This window comes from Delphinus delphis, chromosome 10 (genome assembly GCF_949987515.2).
Source record: "Delphinus delphis chromosome 10, mDelDel1.2, whole genome shotgun sequence".
NCBI classification, from domain to species: domain Eukaryota; kingdom Metazoa; phylum Chordata; class Mammalia; order Artiodactyla; family Delphinidae; genus Delphinus; species Delphinus delphis.
The window spans coordinates 10,007,169-10,033,802 of record NC_082692.2 but is presented as its reverse complement, the minus strand read 5'-3'; the positions used below and the strand labels follow the sequence as shown (position 1 = coordinate 10,033,802).

At 45.3% G+C, this 26,634-nt stretch overlaps 1 protein-coding gene across 7 annotated transcripts in view; it reads right to left on the bottom strand.

Moving 5' to 3' along the window:
- PHACTR1 (phosphatase and actin regulator 1) overlaps window positions 1–26,634 on the bottom strand; it is a 551,052-nt gene that overhangs the window by 36,813 nt on the left and 487,605 nt on the right. For all 7 annotated transcript variants that reach the window (XM_060023625.1, XM_060023628.2, XM_060023623.1 and 4 more), the window contains 2 exons: window positions 8,198–8,436; window positions 6,310–6,466 (listed from right to left, as the gene is read on the bottom strand). In XM_060023625.1, the coding sequence (XP_059879608.1) occupies window positions 6,310–6,466; window positions 8,198–8,436 (396 nt within the window). The remainder of the gene's footprint in view (window positions 1–6,309; window positions 6,467–8,197; window positions 8,437–26,634) is intronic.

Genomic DNA, 26,634 nt, shown 5'->3' with positions numbered 1-26,634 from the left:
TATTTTTGCAGTACGCGGGCCTCTCACTGTTGTAGTCTCTCCCGTTGCGGAGCACAGGCTCCGGACGCGCAGGCTCAGCGGCCATGGCTCACGGGCCCAGCCGCTCTGCGGCATGTGGGATCTTCCCAGACCGGGGCACGAACCCGTGTCCCCTGCATCGGCAGGCGGACTCTCAACCACTGCGCCACCAGGGAAGCCCCATATTATTTTATATTCTGCCTATAGTGTGAACTACTTAGGAGCATAAAATACAGGTTTAGAATACTCTTTCTTTCTAGCATATTAAATTCTGAATAAGAGAGAATAACACATTAGGTTTCATGGGGATGATCAGGTCATCACTTTTCCACCTCCCCTATCTCATTCCCCACCCCCCTGCCACCGCAAAGACAACAGCTATTTAAGAGGCGGCCATCATAAATACCAAGGAGGAAAGAAGAGGGAGAATATTGGTAATTTTCAAAGGCAGGTCCTACATCTCATCTGCCCTATGATGCTTGGTGTGGATCTCATGCTGTATGTATAGATTCCAACTATCAACAATTACCAGTGCTTTAACCTTAAACCCTTCTGATTCCCAGACTCAACACGCATTAAGGAAAAGAAAGCAGTGACAGCTATTTCAACCAACTTCTTCATTCAACTTAATGTGTTTTTCCATAGTCACAAACACTCTGAAAACCAACTGACTAAACTCCTGAAAGCTGGGTCAAAGTTCTTTCTAGGAATAGAGTACATGGCTTCAGTGATTAACCCACATAACCACATTCAAATTAACCTGGACCCTAGAAGGTGTGAATTCCCAACTGCTACAGAGAGACACATGCACATGCTCACATTGACATTTATCACACACGGAAGAGTTCTATCTCATGTCATCAAAGTGCACAGTGCACGCCCATAGAATTTAGGACTATACGGTAGATAGGAAAACCTATGGTTTCCAGGTCAGAGATTATATCCAGGGGGCACAGGCTGAGACATGATCCCGGGGCTAAACGTAACCCATAACTATATTCTGCTTGGTCTGTCCAATGTTTAAAAAATTCGGAATTTTCATTTTAAAAAAATCCAAATTTTTTTAAAAATAAGATCTGACAAACTGGTCTTTCATTTCTCCAAAACAACAGGGGACTGAAGCTGAAGAGTGGTGACCCCTTTTGATAAAGGATGGACTTTCCATCTCACCCCAGTTCCCAGCACTCCCTGTTAACAATCTTAGAACTGCCTGCTTCCCTTATGTTCAATACCTGCCTGGCCCCAGGTGTGCATTTGAGTTTGCGGCTCCTTTTCTAGGTAGACCCACTTTATGCTTCCCCAAATGGTATGGGCTGAATTGTATCCCTCCAAAATACAAATGTCGAAGTCCTAACCCCCAGCATCTCAGAGTGTGACCTTATTTGGAGATAGGGTCTTTACAGAGGTCATCAAGTTAAAACAAGAGGATGAGGGCTGGACCTTAATCTAAGATGACTGCTTTCCTTATAAAAAGGGGAAATTTGGACACAGAGATACACATGCTGGGAGAAGATGAAAGCAGAGACCAGGAAGGCCAAAGACTGTCAGTGAACCACCAGAAGCCAGGGGAGGGGCCTGGAACAGATTCTCCCTCACTGCCCTTAGAAGGAACCAACCCTGCCGACACCTTGATTTCAGACTTCCAGGCTCCAGAACTGTGAGACCATACAGTTTTGTTGTGGAAGCCACTCAGTTTGTGGTACTTTCTTATGGTAGCCCTAGAAAATGAATACTCCCAGCAGCTGAAATTAAGTCAGCATCTCCTTTGATTGTTGGCAAGAATCATAGGTGAGTGGCCTGAACCACCAGCTATGTCTGGCCTAGGAAAAGGACATCACAGGAGAAACATCCTTTCCAAAACCCAGCACGGTTTCCAAAGAGTTTCCCCGTAGGGATGCTTCCCATTTTAAGGCAGGGCTATGCCTGCTCCAGCTCAGAGGGAGGCTGAAAACATCGTGGTCAACCATGACTGCAAAAAAGATGATGACAACCTGCTGTATAAAAAATAAAATAATAGAAATAAAGTTTAAAAAAAGGAAAAAAAAAGATGATGACAGTTCACCCGAGTGGGACATGGATATCTTAAGGGTGAAGAGATATTTTAGGGGAACAAGTATGTCACGGAGGCAAATTGCCCGAATCCTTATTTATTCCTGAGCTTAATTTAGATTAATATACTCTTACGTATACTGCAAGGCACCTCCCATTCTATTGTCCTTCCCAGGCTTTCTCTCCCCCTGTCTGATCCAAACCTTACAGAAGGTATTGGAGGGGACTGAGGGAAGGGCCTCAGTTGGAGAGGACTGGACAGCTGGGTCTGAAAGGCTGGCTGTTCCCAAGAGAAGGCTTAGGCGCACTGGCTGTTGAGTAACCAAGAACAGATCACGTTTCAGGGTCTTAGCTCCTTTTTAAAAAAATAAGTAGTCTTAGTGACTTACAGGATGATTCACTTTCTAAAGGATGTTTCAGAAGCAAAAGGACAACTCCTTTAGGCATCAGACTTCTATTTAGTCCCTCAAAACTCCATTCCCAATGGTCTTGAGCGCCATCCTTTAGTTGTGTGTGGGGGGTCATTTCTTCAATCAATGCCCCAAGCTGGAAAGTAAGTGGCTTAGGCCATATCAGCTGTCCCCTGACTGATCAAGAAAAAGGTCATCCTCACTATGAACACTGAGAAGTATGTCTCCATGTCTAATTTTTTAAATAATGATTTTTTTTGGGGGGGGGAGGAGGGGGTAGTAAGATGTATTTCAAATAAATAACATGGAGTCATGTGGGATGAATATTAATCTTAGGGGAGTAAAAAGCTTGGTAAATGAAGGGAGCTGAAAGTGGACTGGAGAGCTAAGATCACACAGGCTGACCACCTCCTAGGGTTCAGGTTGAAGGGCCCAGAGAAGAGACTCAGAGAGAAAGCAGCAGCATCCTGAATTTGGGGGCTTTGCAGGGGTGAGGGATGGCCCTGAGGTCTCTACCTTTCCACTGACTAGAGAGGTCCTTGGAGAGGAAAGGACCTGCTCACGCAGCCCTAAGAAGGGACCCTCAGACCTGTGGGCTCGAAGCTTCTTGAGAACTCCATCAATTTAATTTTTTAAGCACGTATCCCCACACATGCCATTTCTTTATTTATAAGTTATATACAAGTACTGATACTACTGCATTGATATATATGTGCATTATAACACAGACACAATCGACTTAAAAAGAATGACATAAAATAAATTTAAGTCGAAGTTCTACTATTTCATCCCTCGGACACCCCAGCGGACGGACGTGTTGACCCCTTGGTTCTCTGCAACCGGCCTGAGTCTGTAATACACAAGGAGCAGAGAAACACACACCCAGCTGACAACGTTCATGTCTCAAGGGCAGCCCTCACTTCTCAAATGGCGGTTGGTTGAAACAGTTATTTACTATCAAAGCACCCAGATGACTTGACGACCAAGGTTTAGGAGAGTCTGCCCAATAGCATCAATGAGAAAACGTTTTTGGAAGAACAATATTTTTGCATTCTTAGGTAGAAACTCTCCCTTAATACTTGACATCATTTTACTTGATGTTTCTGCTCCCTTCCCCCAATTTGGGATTATCCTTGGAGTGCTACATTATTCTTTTATGCTATTAAAACTGTCAGACTAAAATTATGTTTTCTATCTTGCTCATTCCACGAGGACCGCAGACTTGGCCGTAGGCTTTTCAAAGAGCTTGAGATTTCCAGTACATCTTACTACCTCAAATAATAGCCAAAGAAAGCCGCAGCCTTGTAACTTCGGAAATGCAAACTCTACAACAGATTCCTACATACTTTTAGTTACTTTTGATGATAATGAAGTTCACAGTTTGCACAAAGTGATCAGATGATCTAATCCCCTCAGATTAGGAAATGCAGACCCAGAGTGAGCAAACATCTGCTTAGGAAACCCTCAGAACCAGAGCTAGAAGCCAAGGCTCTGGGCCTCAGATTAGTTCTCTCTCTACCATGGTCACCTTCCGGTTCTCAGATTTCTCCTTCATTCTCCCCTGGCTTCAGGATAAATGAGTGGCTGGAAGCACCAAGCTGGGTTCTCATTCAAAAGAGAATCGTCCTTAAAATTCCTTTCTAAAGAAGACCTTGAGACGTGGATTAGGCCTCCCCACCAGATTTGCTGAACTCTGTACAACTTTATTGACTTGCTCAACACTCCTGATGTCCTTTCCTGATGCCCAGTTCCTGTAATCTGGCTGAGATGCCAAGGGTTAGACCAGAAGGAAATAAACTCCCTAGTTGAAAGAGTGAACAAAGAAGAAATGGAGTCAGAGCTCAACACTTGGAATATGCCCAATGCTGTCCTCTCTACCTCCATCGTTCTCTCCCTGGTCAGTGTGTCTTCTTCTACTGACCAGGGTGAACGAGGGTTGGGAATAGACATCACTATGGTGAACGCTCAGTGGGTTTTATGAATCCAGAAGAGGAAAGGTTGGGAAAGGGATGATTTCCAAGGATAAATCGTCAAATGCAGAGACCTTCCTGCAGTGCCTGGTGCCTGTGTCTCTTCCCACCTCTGGCTGTGTTGCTGCCACGGCCGCGTGCTAATCGTGGTGGGATGCTGGTGCGGATTCAGGCATGAGAGGCTGGGCTGTGTCTTTTTAGGAGCGTGTTCTGGGACAATGGCCTTTTTCGCTTTGTCAGTTTCCTCCAGGTGGATGGTGCTCTGTGGTGGACAAGCAGAGTGGCCGGCTGCACACATCTGCTTTCCATATCTCCCACCTTTGTCTCTCTCTCCACAGAAGATGCCACCTTGGGCAGCGAGATGTGTTGGCATCTCACATACATCTGCAGAGAAGTTTTCAATTTTCCCCACAATCCTGGGGCTCTGCCTATACTGTCACAAAGCTGGGAAAATGGAAGTGAGGGAAAGAACTAGAATAAAGGATACCCATGCTCCTTTGTCCTAGTCAAAGGATAATGGAAATCAACTTTTGAGAAGAGGGGCTGGGGTCAAGGATCTGCTTCTTCTCTTATTTCTAGTCCCCCAGTGGAGAGCCCTATTTGTATCAGGTGTAAAACTGAACAAGCTGGTTCAGGAAGCAGCCTAGAACTATATCCACCCAACCCACTGAACCCCAGAGAGAGAATGCGGCTATATGCAGTGTAGGAAAGGAGACTTGGGGAGCCAGTACCGTTGCCTCCAAGTGCCCAAAAGCATGTGTGTTAAGAGGAGTGAGGCAGCTGCAGAAAGAAAAGAATATGACCAATGGGTGGGAAATGCATGGACAGAGATTTCACTTCAACAGAAGGAACAGTGTTTAAAGTCAGGCTCTTCCACCATGGGACAGGCTCCCTAGAGGAAGTTAGAGAGACTGTTTTTGTAAGTAAGTGCTTTACTTATATTGTTTAATTCTTACAACTCCCCATCTTATAAAGGCAGAAAACACAGGGGAAGAGAATAAGTGACTTACACGAGGCTATGGGGCAGTAAGTGGGAAAGTCAGGAGGAAACCCTGGGAGACCTCTACACACTGCATCCAAACAGTGAGCACGGTGTCTGGGCCAAAGTGAAGGTTCACCTGGTGACTATTATTACAGAGGCAGCATCATATATGGCCAAGAGGGAGCTCTCCACAGCCATTCTGTCTGACGTTACGCAGGTAACTCAAGTTCTCTCTCGTGTTCTCATCTGTGAAATGGGCATAGAAATGTCCATTTCATAGGGAAGCTCAAAGATTAAATGAACGAACACACATAAAATGTTTAGAAGAATGCCTGGCTAATAAGTGTGTCACAGATGTTAGCTAACACCATATAAAGATGCACTAGGTTATGAACACACACGTAAGTGTTTAACGTATTAATATGACATACTGCTTTGCCTGTGTCTGTAATACCCACTCATAGGGGCAATCACTCAAGAAGAGTCCCAGCTCAGTAATGAGGCAACTTTACCCACCACTGATGTCTTCTAGTTGCACAGTCTAGTAGAAAAGTCCACTTATTCGATTGCTTTGTGCTTAAGCAAACCACAGTGCCTAGGTATATAGGTCCTCAATTCTACTGGATGATGGGAATTGTTCTACAGGTGCTTATTCTCCCTAGAAATCTTCCTCTCAGCTTGAACCTTTAGTCGAGTGAAATTTCTAAGACTTTGATGAGTGAAAAAGGGGGGACCATAAAAGCAATCCTGCAGAAGAAATGGAATATTTTCCACGGACTTTTTCTACAGGGAGCTCTTCAGAGACACTCAAAACAGATCTGAGGATGGAGACTGAATTCTTGCTCGGAAATCCGTGCAGCCGGGGGCTGCGCTGTCCTACCTGGTGAGCTTGGTGCCGATCTGCTGCCTCAGCTCCAGCCGTTCCTCGTCCGTCTGCCTCGGAAGGATGTTCTTTTCTTCCAGCTCTCGCTTGGAGGGCCTGTTGCTGAGTTTGATGGCTAAGGAGTCCTTCCTGCACACCTTCATGGCCAGGGAGCCTGCAGGAAGGGAGACATGAGGTAATAAGGCTGTCACCAACCTGCTTGGGCTCCCCCCAGGGACAGCCGTGGACCACAAGGTGAGAGGCGGGGAGACAGATATAAGAGCCCAACACCTGAGCGCGGTCAAGACCTCGGTCAAAGGAGGAAAGCTACAGTATGTGACTTTCATACAGTTCCTGCAATCAGCATGTCCTTTCTACCTCGCGGTATGCTGGGCATGTGCGGGGCACATGGAGAGCCTGTGATTGGATCTCTGCTCCCCAGGAACTCCCCCCCCCCCCCAATGTGGGCAACATCACAAAGGAGGGGAGGACTGCGGAGTGCAAAACAGAATGCAAAGGGCGGAGGAGGCGCGGCCGCCACGTGCAGGATAAGTGAGGCCAACAGGCAGCAGGCCGGTGGGCATCTGCGTGTGTGGACGCTCAGAGGTGAAGGATAGGCGGGGGAATCACAGGAAACAAAAGAGATCAGCTACAGTGGGGCTGGAGGGTACAGGCAAGTAAAGCTGGGCAAAGTGGGGTCCGTGTGGGGTGCGAGAGGGGGCAAGCTCATGGAAACAGGCAATATTCTGGGTCTGCTTTTCCTTTTATTTCCTCACATCTGGAATAAATCCATGATTCTCAATCAGGAGTGATTTCTGCCCCCACCAGGGACATTTGGCAAAGCCTAGAGACATTTTTGGTTGTCAAACTCGAGTTTGCTGGGGAGGGTGCTACCGGCACCCAGTGGGTAGAGGCCAGGGATGCTACCAAACATCCTACAGTGCACAGGGCAGCCGCCATGACAAAGAATTATCTGGCCCAAGATGTCACTTGTGCCAAGGTTGAGAAACCCTGGTATAAAGCGTTCCATTCTCCGGGCAGGAAACAGTGAGCAGAGGCTGGGCAACAGCTCCTTCCCTCACGGCCCATGTGGGCCTTCGGCTGCCCCTCCAGGGTTCTCTCCTCAACACCAGGACTATTTCCATCACTCAGGTTTAGCGAGCTGTCTGAGGCCTGGTGAGTTGTGAGGCAAGAGGAAGAGACCGGGAAGCAGCAAGTCTGGGGGGCTCCTTTGGACCTTATATAGTAAGTACTTATCTTCCTTCTTTTGCCACTGCTTTTAGAACGTGGGTTTTGGAATGAGACACAGGCAGCTTCAACTCTCAGCACTGCCACTTAGTAGACGTGAGTCTCTGGGCAAGTCCCTTACCTCTCCATTTTCTCCCCTCACCTGTATAATGGGGCAGTAGTTTATGCCCCTGAGTGTTGTAAGATGTAGATGAGAATAAAACCTTAGCATATCGTCAGGCACACAGTCAGTAAAAGGTTGCTATCATATAAGTTCACGCATTAAAAAGTTGATCACTGAAATTTAAGTTCAGTGGTTGAGGTATGCTTAAAAATGAATTGGTTCCATATACAATGGTTAGTATTTTTATATATTTTGTAGACTGGAATTGAATTTTAAGGTGCCTCCCCTCCTTGCTTTTTTTTTTTTTAATTGATGGGGTGTTGCAGCCCAAGGGAAGCCATCAAAGAAAAAAAGAGACATCGAAAAGAGGCAAGAGATGGTAGCACGACGTTGTAATTTTTAGAGCTCTGAGGCTGTTCAGAGGACAGTTACCCTTTCGTCTTACTAATGAAGAAACAGTAACCTCGGACCTCAGATTAGAACCCACAGAGGTGGGCAGCTCTTCCCGCCAGCCACGCCCCTCCCACCCTCAGCGAAGAGTTTAGATGCACCCACTGGTATACAGCGAGCTGTCGTCGTCCTCGTCCTCTTCCCCTTCTCGTGTGTACAGGCAAGAAGAGTCTTCGTAGTCTGATTCATGAGGCACATTTTCTTTATTGTCATCACATTCAATCACAACAGTTGGCACTTGTCTTATTTCCGGAAGGCCCAGAGGTCCTGCTTTTGTGACACTGTCACCCGAGTGCAAACCAGAGCTGTGGTAAGAAGTAGAACAGGGTACCCGCTGCTCAGAGCTGTTTAAAGAGAAAAGAGCACATTTATTCTGGCTAACGTGTCATATTAAATGCATCAGAACCTTTTAAAAACTTAGCCATTATGTCCTAAGAGACAAAAGGTCTACTGGGCAATTCAAGTCTCATTTCTCACCTAACAGCTAACTGTTTAGGGGCAGCTGAGTTACTGGATGGTGGTAGCAGCACAGAATAGGAAATGAGAATTCTACTGCCCTGCGGATGGACGGTGGTGACGGGAGCACAGTAATGCGAATGTACGAGAATGCCACTGAACTCTATACTTTAGAGTGGGGAAGATGGTGAATTTCATGTCCTGTGTATTTACCGCAATTTAAAAAATAAAAAGTTTTAAAAATAAATTTGACTCTTTTTATTTCTGGTTAAGAGCAACAACCCCAATGGTCAAAGGAAGGTTCATTTGCAACCCACATGTCTTAAAGGAGTAAAAGGGTTAATTTGATGGTGAAGTGAGAGACCCAGGAAAGAAAGAGACAATACATGAAGCTCCAGCTTTCAAAGCTATACAGCATGACTGGCAGGGGCTGACTGAAATGTCACGGATGGAGATGCAGAGAAACAGAAGAGGTGGGACCATCAGGCTGGAGACCCACGCATGACATCGGGGTGGACATGGGCAAGGACGACTCAGACCAAGTTCTCTCCCAAGGACCATGTCAGACACTCAGCAGACACAGGCAACGCCAGTCTGGTTTTTCAGCAGGTCAGTGTTCCCAGCAGCAATGATGATCATATTTTTGGTTTTACCTCTTTAGTTGAGCCAACTCAGATAAAAAATATTTTTTAATTAAAAATGATTTGGGGACTTCCCTGGTGGCGCAGTGGTTGAGAGTCCGCCTGCCGATGCAGGGGACGCGGGTTCGTGCCCCAGTCCGAGAAGAGTCTGGGAAGATCCCACATGCCACAGAGTGGCTGGGCCCATGAGCCATGGCCGCTGAGCCTGCGCGTCCGCAACGGGAGAGGCCACAACAGTGAGAGGCCCGCGTACAGCAAAAAAAAAAAAAAAAAAAAAAAAGATTTGCTTCTTAATAAAAGCCACGTGAGTTTCACTGTAAGAAAATCAGGAAATGTGTATTATCAAAAATAAAGAAAATTAGTTATTTTCTTATTAGTGTCTATCCACGGTTCCTACAGCAAGTTAGAATCCTTTTTATGACCGGCTCTGAATGAAGTCCAGCAAGAATAATGGAGCCTGAAACACACAGTTAAATTTTATAACTTTTTTCCAGATGAACTTCAAGTGGAATTTATGTCTTTCATTTAAGGAATTTCTAAACATAGGAAACTGAATGCATTTTACCATCCAACAGTGTTTGACGTGTTAAGAAACGGAGTGTGAGGCTATGCTGTCTAGCAATCATTTTACGTTAGAACATCTTATCCAAAAGAAAACTCTTAAGGACATATGCATGCATGCTAGGTCTCCTTTAAAACTTTCCTTACATTTTATTTTTTTTAAATGTGTCTAATTTCTAAATCTCAGCTTTTTATTTCTTTTCTTAAAATTATTTATTTATTTTTGGCTGTGTTTGGGGCTTTGTTCCTGTGTGCGGGCTTTCTCTAGTGGCGGTGAGCGGGGGCTACTCTTCGTTGCAGTGCACGGGCTTCTCACTGCAGTGGCTTCTCTTGTTGCGGAGCATGGGCTCTAGGCGCGTGGGCTCAGTAATTGTGGCACACGGGCTCAGTAGTTGTGGTGCATGGGCTCTAGAGTGCAGGCTCAGTAGTTGTGGCGCACGGGCTTAGTTGCTCCGTGGCATGTAGGATCTTCCCAGATGAGGGCTCAAACCCGAGTCCCCAGCACTGGCAGGCAGATGCTTAACCCCTGCGCCACCAGGTAAGTCCCTCATTATACTTGATTGCTATGTCTTATTTAAATTCAATTCACTTTCTTCCTTCCATTGTTTCCAAAGGGCTGTTTTTCTCTTTGTATATTTCTCATAAGTCTTTAGTGACACAAATGGCAAATCTAGTTGACACATCATGAGCTATGGTGTTCAAGGAAATGAACTAAATCAACTTAAAAAAAAAACTTCAACCACTGAATAAGATTAAATCAATCACATGTTTATAAAAATGCAGCATCTTAATTAGACATTAGCAGGTTAGGGGGCCCATTTCCCACCTAGTTTAATAGGAATGGCAGTGAGAACAAGAAGGTGGAGTACAGAATGGATGGTCTCGCATGACAAATCCAAGAGCTGGCTGAAAGGTGACGGACTACACCACCTCCCGAGGCGGCCCATCCATCAGACAACGACACCGGGCTCCAACTGCGCTTGGGTTTCTACACTGGGTATTAAGGGAAGTTGGTGTGGAAGAAGCAAAACTGTAACTCCATGGCCCCTGTTTTGCCCCACCCCTGCTCCCTCCCCTCCCCGCCATTTCTAGTTTAATTATTGGCTCCAGTGAAGGCAGGGCGCTGGGGATATGACAAGAGCAAGAATGAAAAGAAGCCAATAGCTATTCATGTCTGGTGGGAAAAGTCTTTTGAGGAAATAAAAGTTGGAAACTAGAAAGCACAAGAATTCCTTAAGGTGGACAGCTCCAACCTGCCCGAGAGGACAGAGAAAGGAGAAATACTATGCAAAGAAAGATAAGAAACTCAGCTTCCCAAGTAGTCTATGATAAAGAGGAGACTGTGATTTCTCCTCTCTCAAAGATCTACCGGGAGGGGCTTCCCTGGTGGCACAGTGGTTAAGAATCTGCCTGCCAATGCAGGAGCCACGGTTCAAGCCCTGGTCCGGGAGGATCCCACATGCCGCGGAGCAACGAAGCCCATGCACTACAACTACTGAGCCTGCGCGCTAGAGCCCACGAGCCACAACTACTGAAGCCCACGTGCCACAACTAGTGAAGCCCGCGTGCCTAGAGCCCGTGCTCCGCAACGAGAAGCCACCGCACCGCAATGAAGAGTAGCCCCGCTCGTCACAACTAGAGAAAGCCTGCGTGCAGCAATGAAGACCCAACGCAGCCAAAAATAAAAAAAATAAAAATAAATAAATGTATTAAAAGAAAAAATGATCTACGGGAAGTGTGAAACCCTGAGAAGAAGGGGCTTATAAGGCAGATCCCTCAGCCCCTGGGGCAGGTCCTGCATATAAGACTGCCCGCCTTGGAAAATAGGGACCAGTCATAGAGACCAGCGACTGCCTGGTTGGGGCATCACAGCAACAGCTGAAGACCTTGCCTGGCCGATCCGGCCAGTCTAGCATGTGACAGAATGTCCAGTTTCCATAAGGACGAAGAAAGTGTTTTCCAGCAAGCTGGGTGAATCCACCAAAAGGGTCTTAACAAATATTCTATTGATAAATATATGCCAACTCTGTGTTAGGAAGAATGCTGAGAAGGAGGAAGACAAATACCAGATGATTCCACACATCTGGTAGCTCTGGAGGACCACAGGGTAGCAAGCAAAGACACAAGGGGAGAGAAGAGTTGGCTGGGAAGGAGGCCGGAAAGGTTCTGATGGGGCCTCGGTATGAGCAGTCAAGACACAGCTCCACAAGTTCAAGTTCCGTCACTGACTCTCTCATGACACTGGGCAGATTATTAACTTTTCTGAGCCTCAGTTTCCTTGGGTGAAATTGGGTCAACGGTATCTTTTTAGTAGGTCTGGTGCACGTGTGTCCCACTGGCATGGCCTCAAGGGAGCCCCTCACTTGTTATTTATAGAAAGGGCCCTTCAAGTGGTTTCCAAACATTCTCCGTTTCAGTCTGTCCTCCAGACTGTCGTCAAAGCAACTTTCGGAAACTCAGATGTAGCCATCTCACCTGTTAGAACCCTGAATGCCTGCCTCGGCTACAAAACCAGTGCTTCAAGAGTGACACACATGGAAAATCCAAAAAAATCCACATTACAAGCTATATTATTCACAGCAAAGAACTAAATCAACTGAAATGTAGCCGTGTCTTACATCTGGCCTCCACCGCTGGTGGTAATGGGCAGGAAGGGGGACACCAGTCCAACAGTCTTAGTAACGCTGGTTTTCTAGAATGGAGTTGTCACTTAGAAGACCTGCTCTAAATAAAAGGTGTCACTGCTAGAGGGAGAACCGTTAGCCTGGAAGCAGTAATTCAGACACAGCCTGACATGCAACGCCTTGCATAATCTGACCTGTATTATTCACCCAGCCTTGCAACCCCTCCACACCTCTGTTCCCATACAACTCACCCTTCGTTCACATGCAACAATGCACTGCACACTCTTGGCCTGGGATGTGAAGGGATCTCACCTTCACCTGGTTAATTTCTATTTATCTTTCAATACTTGTCTTGGGCAACACTTTGCCTAGTTTCTCAGGAGATTCCACAATTGTGAAAATTGGGAACATCTGTTTGCTTACTAGCTTCCTCTCCCCAACCAAGCAGTAGATGCCTCCAGGGGCAGGGACCATATCTTCTTCATGTCTGTAGCAGGGGCCTGACACCATGGCTGACACTCAGTTATTGTTTATTGTTTTTGCTGAAAGAAAGATGGGCTGGAATCACTGACATCTAGGTGCATTTTAAGTGGTTGACGAGTCATACTCAAAGGGTATTAGTGCAGAGATCATTCTTTAATTTTCAGGGAGTATTTTCAGTGTATTGTATTTTCAGTGTATATTCAGTGTATTGTATAGGTACCCCTGACTCGACTGACACTTTTATTAATGGCTTAGTAACAGAATCAAATATGTGGAAGAACTAAGGTAGAAAAGGAAAAGAGTAAACATTTACTGAATGTGCTGCCCACTGTTCTGGAGACTTCCACATCTCATTACATTGTTATAACAACCCTGCAGGAGAGGCGTCACTATCCTCATTTTATTAAGCAGGAAATGGAGGCTGTGAGAGGGTAATTAATAGGCCCATGAGGGCGTAGGTAGTAAAGGAAGGAGCTGGAATTTGAACCCACTCTATTTCAATATGCTGTATCCAAACACTGAATTGTGATACTTGTAAGATTGTGTACTTTGGTTAAACACAAACCCCACTAACTGTACACATGCAAAGTGAGGAACACATCACACTTTGTCCACAACATGTGTACAAAACGGGTATCATGACTTTATAAATATTTTAAATCTTACTAACCAGGGTAAGTTAGAGTGTCCTTTCCTGCCACAGTCAGGCCATACCTGGGGCACTGAGTTTAAAGGATGCATCTTAGACACTGGGTTTAGAAAAGTCAGGATGGGAAAAGAACTCAGCTGTTTACCTATTGTCATGGTGACTTTTGTACCAAAATGGTTGAGAGGTTGCAGCAGAGCCTCAAATATTCACTACCCAGTTATTTTACAGAAAAAGTTTTCTGACTCCTCGTCCAAACCAATGGCTTCTAACCTGCATCATCCCACACTCCTTAGCCATATTTGATGTCCACTTACGCTATTATTTACTTCGTATTTTTAAGTCAACACTTAAAAAAAACTCAAATACTAATTTAGCCTCATCTTAAGCAACAATATCTTTGTAATCACTGGTTTTATGTTAAGTGTGTGTTTACAACTTACGTTAAAATAAGTACGTGTCCATTAAAACTTTAAAAAAGCTCGTCTTAAACTCACTTTGGGTACCACCAATGACGTATATATCACATTCTGGTTAAATGTTGGGCCAGAGTCTCTCAGCCTCGGCATGGCTGACATTTTGGACTGGACCCTTCTTTGTAGGGGGGGCTTGTCTTGTGCATCGTAGGCTGTTTAGCAGCAAACCTGGTCTCTACTCACTAGATGCTAGTGGCATCTCCTCCAGTGGTGACAACCCAAAATATCACCAGATATTGCCCAATGTCCTCTGAGGGGCAAAACTGCCCATTTGGGAACCAATGGCCTGGAGTATGCATGACAGCTTTGCCACCTGCTGCATCTTCAGAGTTGTACCACCTGAGTCTCTTCTCATGCAACTTGGGTATTAACTCTCAGGAATTTGCAGTATTTGCTGAAGGATGAACTGCCCAGATCTCATCTCCTAAGTTCCTGACCTGCTGTAGCTCAGGTTCCTGCTCTGGGGGCGGTACCAACGATCTGACACCATGACAGTTCCGCTGAGCACGTTATCTGTGCCGCGGCTCTAGTCCCTGAGCAGCTACCCCATTAATGCAAGAGCTCCAAACCAATTCGAGGGAAGCAGCTTTTCTCATTATGTGGCCCAGATCAGTGATGTACAAAATGACACTCCGGTGGCCCGGAAGAGTCACCACATCTTCCAGAGTACCTGTCCAAGTCCCCGGGGAAAAGATGACTCACATAATCAGATCTATTCTAGACCATTCACGTCAAAACTCTTCAGAGATTAAGCACTGAGTTTGCGTGGAATTCAAACGGATCTCATCGCATGGGGGTTGTGGTCATTGTACCTCTTCCAGGTGGGTGAGCAGGAATTAAAACCGCAGGTAAACGTGGAGCCCCTCATCCTGACTTCCTAGGCGGCGCCTCCCTAGTTCTTCCTGGATCGCTGCACATAATGGTGAAAAGAGCTAACACTTTAAATGCTCACACAGTGCCAGGGATGGGTTCACTTAAGCCTAACGACCGCCACCCTATTAGACAGGTACTACCGTTACCCTCCACTTCAGAGAGGAAAAATGAGGCACGCAGCCACGGTCACAGCGAGAGGGCTGCAGGCATTACTGAACTCGGGCAGTAGGGGCTGTAGAGCCTGAGCTCGCACTGGTGTCATCTCGACAGAAGCAGAGCCCTGAAATGGCTTCAAAACTTACTCTTTTTCCAGAACCTTCTCTCTTCCTCACCACCACCCAGTCCTCTCTCTACTGCTGTCAAACAGTTCCAGTCATATAATTCCAATTGAAAGACCTTTGAAGGGTCTCATTGTCAATTGGATAAACCTCACCCTCTTTGGAATGGACTAGGGAGCACCTCACCATCTGGCCCCATAATTCCTCCCCATCTGATCTGTTGCCATTCTTTACTGCGCACCCAGTGTTCCAGCCGCCAGGCCACCTGTCGCTTCCCGAGCACGTTGTGAGCTTTCCTGCCATCCCCCCACCTCAGAAATAGCCCCTCAGAGTTTGACTGGAGCAGTCCACCCACCCTCAACGAGAGCCCCAATGCCATTTCTTTTGAGCAGCCTTTTCTGATTTTTCAGTGGAAAACAGTCCCTTCTCTGTGCTTCCACAGCTTCCATTCCCACCTGTTACAGCATCTGTCACGTTATCTTACAATCACACATCTAAGCATTTATCCCCTGCCCCCATGGACTGTAAGCCTGTCAAAGACAGAGCCTGATTATTAATTCTCTTCACATCTCAGCCCTGTTTTTGTGCACGTTTTGGGAACTGATGGAAAAGTCAATCAAATATTTGAAGTCTCTAGTAATGTAGGCCATAATATACTTACCATCTTTTAATTCACTAAAATAATTATCCCTGACCCTTAGATAGTCTTGCTGTGTAGGGAAAATATCCTATGAAAGGAGAATTAAAGCTGTGGAAATAGTGATCTAGAGTTCTTCCCAAGAAGATAATCCAAAGAGATAAGGCACAGATCTGTGCAAGGAAGAATGCCAGGGTACCCGTGTGCCTTCCATCCCAGGACGGTGTGAGTACAGACGTAACAGAGACAGCTTAACGTCAGCACATTTCCTAACTCTACGCTCTCAGGCCACTTCAGTTAAGACTGTCCAGAGTTAGGCTGCTTTGTAAGGTGAGGTAGTTGGGCTAGATAAGATCTAGAAGGTTTCTTCTTGTATGACATTCTATGATAAATTTAAATTAACACCAAAGGTCCTAAATTATTGTCCGGCGAGGGGGCGGGGGGGAAGATGAGATTCTGTTCCCCATCTGGGTCGCTCCAAATGATGTAATTTTCCTGAGAAATGAAATAGGGATGAACATGCAAAAACCTGAGAGCGCTCCGTAACATTTGCAAGATGTTGGTGAGTTGCACCATGTTGGAATATTTCCATTCTAGTAATTAAATACACCAGGGGGCTCCACAAATCAGGACAAAGGAGCAGGCCATCTTTCAAAACAGCAACAACAGTTAACACATACGGTCCTGTATGGGTCCTAACAAAGTACTTCGTAAATGTTCGTTATCTCATTTAATCTTCCCAAAACTTGCAAAGTTAGGAAGGGTATTGTTATTATCCTGATTTTATGGATGAGGATGTTACATTTCTGAGGAAATAAGTGATCACTCAGTTGTGATCACAACAGGGATATGGACGTGGGTTTTCTCCCTCCAGGGCCTGTGTCCTTTCCATTAACCACACTGTCTTCTCCCAAAGAACCCTCAGGGCCGTTATTTTCTTGTATATGGACATGCTGACTATGAAATGCAATTGGTACCACAAATTAAAAAAAAAAAACATGGGAATATAATAATTATCATATAACAAAAAGCAAGGACAACAGATGTTCACAGAACTCAGCTCCTTTTTTGCTATGAATTTTGCTGGGAAGAGCCCCAAGGTTGGAGACTCTGATGGGACACAGAGACAGGTTTGAACTCCTGACGTGGGTGGTACATCCGTGTTTGTGTGAGTAGCCCGTGGCTGGGGGCGAGTAGGCTGCAGAGAGAACAGGATACAAGAGAGAGTGGGGCAGAATAATCACGAGGCTGGATAGTCTAGTCTTGCCTAATGGTGCGTCACCAACAAGAAGAAGAAGGGATGCAGTGGGTTTACTGTGGCCACGTCAGTGACGCAGTTCCTCGAGGACAGAAAGGTATCACCATCATAGGTGATGCCCACTCCCCTGCTCTATATTTTCTTCAGTGTATAGATGTATATACACAGCATATAAGATAATCATTAGTGTATCATCTGTCTCCTCCACTGAAAGGTAAGTCTGTGAGGATGTCAACTTTGTTCTGTCCTGCTTTCTCCCCAGAGGATGGAAGTGCCTGAATGTCTTCCTTCATGAAAAAAAATGAGTAAACCAGGAAGAACAGACAGAAGTGTACCTAAAACAGGACGCCTGCCATTTACAAGAGACACACGAAAACAGGATTCAGAAAGTTTGAGAGTAAAATGCCAGTCCTAAATCAGTAAAAAGCACTCATTTCAAACTCTCTTTGCCTTCACTATGTCCCCATGCCACGTCAGGGAAGTGAAAAGCCGTGTCCTCTCTCCTTGGTCCTGTCTCCAACAAGAATAACGTTTAATGCGTCTCCTTTTTGGAAAACTCTTTTTTTTTAATTTTTTAAATTCAACTCTCCTTTTTGACTCTGTTAAACCAAGTAGGAGAGACATAAATTGAGAACACAACGGCACGCCTCAGGTTCCCTCCCCCTTCACCGCATTTTCCTATCATTTAAACAGTCACATGTTTCTAAGAAATCCCTAGACTTTGAACATTAAGAGACTGTTTTACCTTTCCTGTTTGTTACTGGTGAGGGAGAGGCAGCTTATTTTTAATAATTCATCAAGAGATGAATGCAAGACATCTACAACGACTCAGGGTCAGTAAACAGCTGGCTCCCTTCCAAGGGAGCTTTATAACCATCACTGCGTCTCCATCACATGGTAACAGGTAGATGCATAGTGGAGCATCGTGACCCATCCCTGGGCACGGGATTACCCACGATCAAGCACCTTTGATACTCTGCTAGGAAATCAGGGGCAGGTTCTGAAATGAAAAATTCCTATTTTAAATCCTTCCTCTTCCTTGAAAATACATGGGAACCATTTCACCACCATTTTTAAAGAAAAACGTGTCATAAAGGGATACTGCTTTCCCACACATGATTTCAACTGCACCTATTGTTAAAAAAAAAAAAAGAAGACAATAATCTCTTGAAAGGACAGAGAACATTTATTACCCTCCAATATGATGCTGAAAATGAAATTCAACAGGGACAGCTTTCGTCCTTCTGACTGCACAGAGTTATAAAGAGAGTTTTCAGAAAGGAGAGGGAACAGTCAGACGTTTTCTCCTCGGAGCCCAAAAACGTGTGAGAAATTATGCTACAAATTGCAGCGCCTGCGGCTGGAAAATGACGGAAGTAACCTCTGACACCCAAGAAAACAGTTAATCAGCTTCATTTTAGGAAAGCAGGCACACATTGTACGCTCTATCACAGCCTTCTGAGATAAGAAACTCAACATTGGAGCCTTTGTGGTTTTTTTTGTTGGACCTTAGTCAGCAGGAAATGATGCCATTCTATATATAGACCAGGGGACTGAGCTTCCCTGAGTGGAGGATGTGTTTTGAGCTGCTTTTTTTCCAGCCATGGTAATGAATGTAAATTAGTTCACTCACATCCCTTTGTCTGTCCTTCCAGGGACCAATGACCCACACTTCTGAAACAGTGTCTGGGGTCAGGATGTGATGAATAAAACCGTAAGACACCCAGAATCTCACCAACAGCAACCTCCATTTCTGATGGAGGAACCAAACTGGTGGCTTTTCCACAGGCCTTTGTCCCTAGACCTCAGCCAATGTCCTAGGTCATGCTTGGCTGGATGTGATGCCAGGATTTTATTTTTGGTTCTTTTTGGGGGGGTTGTTTTGTAATAATTTTTTATTTTGTAATAAGTTTAGCTTTACAGAAGAGTTGCAAAGAAAGCACAGATAATTCCCATATACCTTTAAGCCAGCTTCCCCTCATGTCAACATCCTTCATGACCATGGTATATTTGTCAAAACCGAGAAGTTAACATTGATGCCACATTGCGAAACACTTCCTTTCGCTTTTTAACTTTTTTTTTGGCCGTGCCACGTGGCATGCAGGATCTTAGTTCCTCGACCGGGGATCAAGCCCAGGCCCCCTGCAGTGGAAGCAACAAGTCTTAACCACTGGACCGCCAGGGAATTCCCTAGCTTTTTAAATATCTGTGGTCTGCAAAATCTTTTTGGACAAGGGTTTCCAAGAAGATCGAAGCATCTATACTTATTCATTAAGCAAGGGCAGGGTTTCTACTCATGTACACATAGGAATTCAGGGGCAGATTCTCTCTTATAAAAATACATTTCCTTTTTTATCCTCTTAAGACTTTGAAAGATGTCAGTGGTTCATCTAGTCTCATTGTAACCTTCTTCTGACCAGGTGGCTCACCAGCCTTGCAGGGGAGGACCTGTCTTGCTCAGGGTGACATTACCTTGTTCTGAAATCTCATTCTGCCTCTTAAAGCAGCAGTTAAATTGCAAAACAACAGCTACAGGCAGCCACTTACAGATGATAAATACCTGCTGTAAAATCCAAGTACTGACCTAAAGTAAGACATTGATAACTCTGGCCTCAAAGGGTCAGGGACAAATGTCTCACCAGAATTGGAGGAGATGTTGAAGAGACGGTCATCAGTATAAGAAAGAGAATCTTTCCCTGGAAACACAGTTCATTTGAAAATACATGCCATTTGCTCTACGATGAACAAAATACCGAACTTCCTCAAATAAATGTCATTTCACAAGCAAACAACATTTAGCTATTCAGAGGTTCATTTTTCCTCCGGTACCAAGGCACAGCTACTCATCATCATGAACACTGATTTGCAGGTGGAAACACTGACATAAACCAATGCGGTAATTACGTCAGACTGTTAAAGCTAGAAGAAACCCCAGGGACCATCTAGTTCAGGACCGAGAATCCTTCTTTAGACTTTCCTGTGACCCTGAAGGCCACATAAAGTAACTGTCACCCCCAAATGTTTTTATACTAAGATTATAAATGAACTGTCATCTTTGAAAAGTCTAATTATGGAATAACAGAATTATTAAAGACTGAAGGGGTTTGCGGGGCTACTGATTTCAATTTCTTCTGTCCAATGCTGAAATTGTTCCTTTTTCAATAATCTTGACAGGTAGTAATTTAATCCCTAGCTAATGTAAGCAGTACTCAGTAAGTGTTGGCAAGAGTTCAAGATGGTTCTGGAAGCCTTTCTGGTTCTGGTTGACCATTGTTGGTCTGGACTATCTGTATTAACACCAATGTATAGCTAACTTCTCAGGAGAGGTAAAACCACTCTATTTCTATAAACATTCACATTAGAGATAACTTCAGTATTACTGACATGGAGTTACAGGGTTGGACAGGACATTAGCAGACAACCTCACCTGTAGGGTTTTTCTTTAGGAAGCCTACAAGTAAACCATTTGGGACAGCTGCTAGCCTGATCTTTTCAAAAGATCTCTTGTATTCTCTCCAATGGTTCCCAGGCTCTTCCTTACATCAGATCACAATCTTCTGTCATTTCTCTCATTCTCTATAATTGTCCCTCTAAAAAGCTGGAGAGTAACTGTCAACTTCCTGCCTTTTCTTCCTAAAAATCTCATCACCCGTTTGGAGACAGCGTATCATTCCTTCTTCTAATCTGCCTAGAGTATTCTCTCATCCCTTTTCTCCGTCTTCTCCTGGTTCTTTCTATCTTTGAGATTTCAGTTTAAATGCAGCTCTCCAGAGAAGCCCACCTACCAGCTGACCCCCTGCTGTGCTCTCCCCTCCCCCCAGCTCCGTCGCTGGCACTGACTCGCCCAGGTCACACTCCCAGCAGACTCCAGGCCACGCCGAGGGCAGCCGCCCTCTATACTTTGTTCACTGCTGTATCCCCAGTGCCGAGCACAGAGCCCCATTCAGAAAAGGTGCTCGATAAAAAATTGCTGATGGATCTTCTGGTTGCTAAGGAAACACCGATACTTTCCTTTTTCTTCGCTGGGCCTGTTTTTCACTCAAGGTGTACAAATCCTTAGCCTCAGCGACTGCATGAAATTTTCTCCTGGGATTAAATTTTCTCCTGGCAAATGTCACAGCTTTTCTAATCTAACTGTTCAGGGATTCTGGGATAGGAAAAGGTAGAAGCATGAGTTTATCAGAACTGTAATTTATTTGTCCACTTTTTTTTTTTTTTTTTTTCTGTGGTATGCGGGCCTCTCACTGTTGTGGCCTCTCCCGCTGTGGAGCACAGGCTCCGGACGTGCAGGCTCAGCGGCCATGGCTCATGGGCCCAGCTGCTCCGCGGCATGTGGGATCTTCTCTGACCGGGGCACGAACCCGTGTCCCCTGCATCGGCAGGCAGACTCTCAACCACTGCGCCACCAGGGAAGCCCTATTTGTCCACTTTTAAGGCTCATATGTAGGAAGTAAATTTCTCTCTCTAGGATTAAATGTATGATACTTAAACCAAAACCCAGTGAGTGAAAATAAAACACATTAAAAATATCAATTGGCTGTTGATATACCTAAATGATAATAGTGACACAAACTCAATATTTGGCTTTTTTAGTTTAAACCCGGAGATTTCAATTATTCTTTCCATGTGGCCTTACCTGCTTTACTATCTAATACACACCCTCCTAATAGGCACAACTCTGCCTAGGGTGTCCCACTCATTCTCCTGCCCCTTCACCCCGCTGTTCCCATCTTCCAGACCTTGCTGTAAAAACCTGAAAGTTAATTTTAGTTTCAGGCCAAGGATGCTGAACGGTCAATGATAAATCTCTACAACTCAACAATTTGCTGGAGGAGCTACAGACGATCGTTTTCCCCAACTTTATCACATATGCTGGCTATGCTCCAAGAGGATTAAATGAAGGGACAGTGAACTTCAATGGGAAGAATTCGTAATCAAAGTTACAGCATCTTCAACTCTAGTTTGACATTACAACAAGCAAAGACCTAGGGTTAAGTTTAAAGGATGAACTTTTTTCTTTGCTTCTAATATCTGCAAAAGCAAAACAAAACGGGCACAACTGAGCAACGGGCTGAGGAGTGTACCCACTGCTAGAGCCTATTTGCATCATTAAGGGAGTTTCCAATAAAACATCAGAGAGGAAGGGGTGGGGGAATGAGTGAAACAGGTGAGGGAAATTAAGGGGTACAAACTTCCAGTAACGAAATAAATGGGTCATGGAGATGAAATGTACAGCGTGGGGAATATAGTCGATAATCATATTATATCTTTATACGGTCAAAAGGTACAAACTTCCAGTTATAAGATAAACAAGTACTAGGGATGTCATGTACCACATGATTAATATAATGAACACTGCTGTCTGTTCTGCATAAAAGTTTCTTAAGAGAGTAAATCCTAAGAGTCCTCATCATAAGGAAAATAATCTTTTCTCTCCTTCTTTTATTTTGTACCCATATGAGATGATGGATGTTCCCTATACTTTTCCTGCGGTCATCGTTTCTTGATGGATGTAAGTCAAATCATCAGGCTGTGCACCTTAAACCTATACAGTGCTGTATGTCAATGATATCTCAATAGAACTGGACCAAAAAAAGCATTAATTATGCTCACAGATTAAAATACCTTTCTATTTCAAAGATCATAAGAACTTTTTTTTTGCGGTACGCGGGCCTCTCACTGTTGTGGCCTCTCCCGTTGCGGAGCACAGGCTCCGGACGCGCAGGCTCAGCAGCCATGGCTCACGGGCCCAGCCGCTCCGCGGCATGTGGGATCTTCCCGGACCGGGGCACGAACCCGTGTCCCCTGCATCGGCAGGCGGACTCTCAACCACTGCGCCACCAGGGAAGCCCCATAAGAACTTTTGATAAAATACATTTAAGAAATGTTTACTGAATATTTCCTATATCATGGGTCCTGTGATGAACTGGGGGGGCGGGAGTCGAGTGGGAAGGCAAGGATGGCTCCTGCCCACATCTAACAGAGATTACACCAAGAGACGCACAACAGGACGCAGTGGGTGCAAGAGGAGGATGTGCAGGCAGAGCTTCCTCTGGGAATCTGAGAAGCGATCACAAGAGGATGTGGTATTTTAATAAAGTCTTGAAAAATAAGCAGAACTTTTCTTTGCAAATTGGGGTGAATTCCAGACAGAGGGAATCATTCAAAAATTTTAGGATCATGAGCAAAATTAATACAAAAGGTTAAAGACACGGTTGCCGCACGATCAACACCACTTAATATTTACATAATGTGTGTCTTGTGAGAACTCAAAGCTCAAAAGTGAAAAAGAACAGCAGAAGCAACCTAAATATCCATCAGGACAAAGTGGGTTAATAAGGAAATACCATAGCAGCTACTAGGGGCTCTACATTCATTCATTCATTTGTTCATTCATTCATTCAAAGTGGTTCTCACCCTTGCAGACTGCACGTTCTACTAGGTAAGGAAGAGCAACAAGGAAAGTAAAAGGCAAACGTAGAATGTTAGATGGTGAAAAATGTACGAAAGAACAAAGGGGGACTGGGGAATAGGCTGTGTTGGGAGGAGAGTTGTGATTTGAAATAGAGCAATCAGGGAGGGCTTCACTGAGGAGGTGACTAGAGACTCAAAGAAGGTGAGGGAGGGAGACTTTAGGATACAGGAGGGAAGAGCAGTCTCAACTGAGGGAACAGCCAACGCAAAGGCCCTTTGTCAGGAGGATGCCTAGCATGTCCAGGCCTTGTGGTAGGAGAGAGTAGCAACGTGGAGGACAGCAGATGTAGTCATAGGGCTGACAGGGGCCCAGGCCGTGGTGGGCTTCTGGGCTGAGGCGAGGACTTTGCTTTTTACTCTCTGTGAGCCGGAAAGCCAAGGAGCGCTTGTGCACGTTGTTATGGACTGAACTCCACTCCCACCCAATTCGTGCTTAAATGCTAATCCCCAGCACCTCAACATGTGACTTATTCAGAGGTGACTATGTTAAAGGAGTAATTCGGTTAAAATGAGGTCAGCAGGGTGGGTTCTAACCAAATGACTAGTGTTTTTATCAGAGCAGGAGATGAGGACACAGACCCGCAGAGGAGAGACCGTGTGAGGACACAGGGAGAAGACGGCCGTCTGCAAGCCCAGGACAGCGGCCTCAGGAGAAACCAGCCCTGACAGCACCTTGGCTGTGCACTTCCAGCCCCCAGAACTGTGAGACAGTAAATTCCTGCTGTTTAAGCCCCACAGTCTGCGGTACTTTGCTATGGCGACCCTAGCGAATGAATAGAGTCATGATCAGATTTTCGTTAAACCTCATCTCTTTGACTGTCATGTTAAGGACAGACCGAGGGGGCAGGAGTGGAAGCAGCAGACCAGGTAGCAGGGACCCAGCAAACCAGGTGAGGGACCACGGGGGCTGAGACCGCGGGGCGGCAGGAGCACGTAGGAGGTTGCCCAGCCTAGACAGATTCTCAGACCTCTTAGGACCTGCTGACCCCTCAGCCACAGGGTATGAGAGAAAGAAAGGTGTCAAGGGTGACCCCGAGATTTCTGGCAGGAGCCGCTGCAAGCGTGAAGTCTCCTGTCATTGAGAAGGGAAGGACTTGTCTGAAGTGCATTCCCTTAAGACTCTTCCTGGAATTCTTTCAGGGTCCACACGTGTACACATCCCGCCTTCATTTTACTAAGACGGAAACCAGAGCACACAGAACTGATCAACTGAACTAAGACGGGAAAGAAAGTTAGTGTCTGATCAGGACTTTCAGTCTGAATTCCAGGATGGACGCCACCTAGATCACAGAGCTGACTGCAGATATTAAAAGTAAACATCGAATAATATATTTCTTTTCAAGTTGGAATCATTTAATTGACTAATGCCTTTGAACGGGACACATTCAGAGCTTTTTCATGTGCTCGCTCAGGCTTCAGGGCAGAGGGAATGGATTGTACAGACATATCGAAGACGTAAAAATGTATAGAAATATATGTGTATTTCTCTAATAGTTTAATGGAAACTAAAAATCAGAGGCCTTTGTTCTCTCCATCTGTAGCAAGTCAAGCTCATTTACCCCAGAGGACGAAGAAGGGTTGCCTCTTACACATCCTCCTTTCTTCTTTGGACCCTGTCTCCACCCGGTAGAGCAGCAAGCTCAGAAGATTCTGAGTATAAGGAGGTCGCAGAACGCTTGGCAGGGAGGGGAGGGAAAGGGACACAGAAGGCTGGCTCCCTCCCACCTCCAGCAGTGCCTGGATTCCTAGAGGCTTTGACCTGCTCCTGGCTCCCAAGGGCCACATTAGGAGCTCTGAGCAGAGCCGTGCTTACTGACTGTCCTCTTTCCCCGACTTACTGGGCACGTACATTACATATCGCAGCATCATCTCTCCATCACCAAACGGGCAAGGGAAGAGAACACTGGTTTGCAGCAGCAGGGGGCAGGGCTCTCATACCACACCCCCATGCCTCCCAGCTCTTCTTCTGGGATGGGCTCAATCTCTCTCCTTGGTGGAGAAGCAGCAGCTAAGAGTGAGGGTCCTCGCCAGGCTCAAGCCCGAGTCCCTGTTGAAGAATGAGGACCAGGGCAGAAGGGGTGGCCCTGCGAGGCAACCACGCTGCTGTGGAAGGAGGCCCTAGGGCCACCCCTGTGGAGTCACCTCCAAAGAAGATGTGACTCATCAGTGAAGAGAAAATAAATGAAGATGATTGAATTCCAGGAAACCGACACGAAATTTCCAACAAGATTGGATCCAATCTGTTTGCAATATGCCTTTTAGGGGAACTGAAGGTCAATTCTGTGTGTTGAAGAATTCTGCTTAACATTCACTATCATTTACTGGACACTTACTGCATGCCATGTAATAAGACGACTGATGTAGACTGTCACCTGTTCCTCACAAACAACCCCGACGAGGTTGGTGGTGTTATTACTATCCCTGTTTTAAAGATGAGGAATCAAAGGCAAAAAAGAAGCGGTATCTCTGAGACTGAAACCCTGGCAATTAGAGCCATGATGCAGGGGCTGCCTCCAGATTGGCCATGCTGCCTCGTGACTTTGATAAACACGGAAGCTGATCTCTAGTTCCCTCCTTCCCCCCAAATCTGGCGGGCCAGCGCTGTAACTAACTAATGTGATCCTTCTATGTCATTAAGTAGGGTCAGGTTAGGTTAACAATTAAGAACGTCTTCATACAAGTCAAAACAGATTTAGAGTAATCTTGGGAGAGCAGGAACAAAATGGTAAAGGATCTAGAAACCGTCTCAACAGACGATTCCATGAATTTGGGATTATCAGCCTGAAAGAGAGAAGCCACTAGATAAAGGGAACAGTAATTATTTTTAAAGATTTGAAAGCCTCTCACAGGAAAGGAAGATTAGAAATAAGACTGGGACAAGGGATTATAGTAAGTAACACTTTTCACTTAACATAAGAAAGAACTTCGTAGTAATCAGACCTTCTGGACAGTGGGGCAGGCTATCTTGGTACCTAGGGAGGGTCCCATTCCCACAGAGACCAGAGGACAAATCGTCAGAAAGGCTACAACAGGCAGCAGGCTGGCTGCCTTGGTCTTAAAGGTCCCTTTCAATTACAAGATGACTATTTATTCAAATTTATAGTCCAAAGTCAGGCATTCATGCTGTTAAATTCA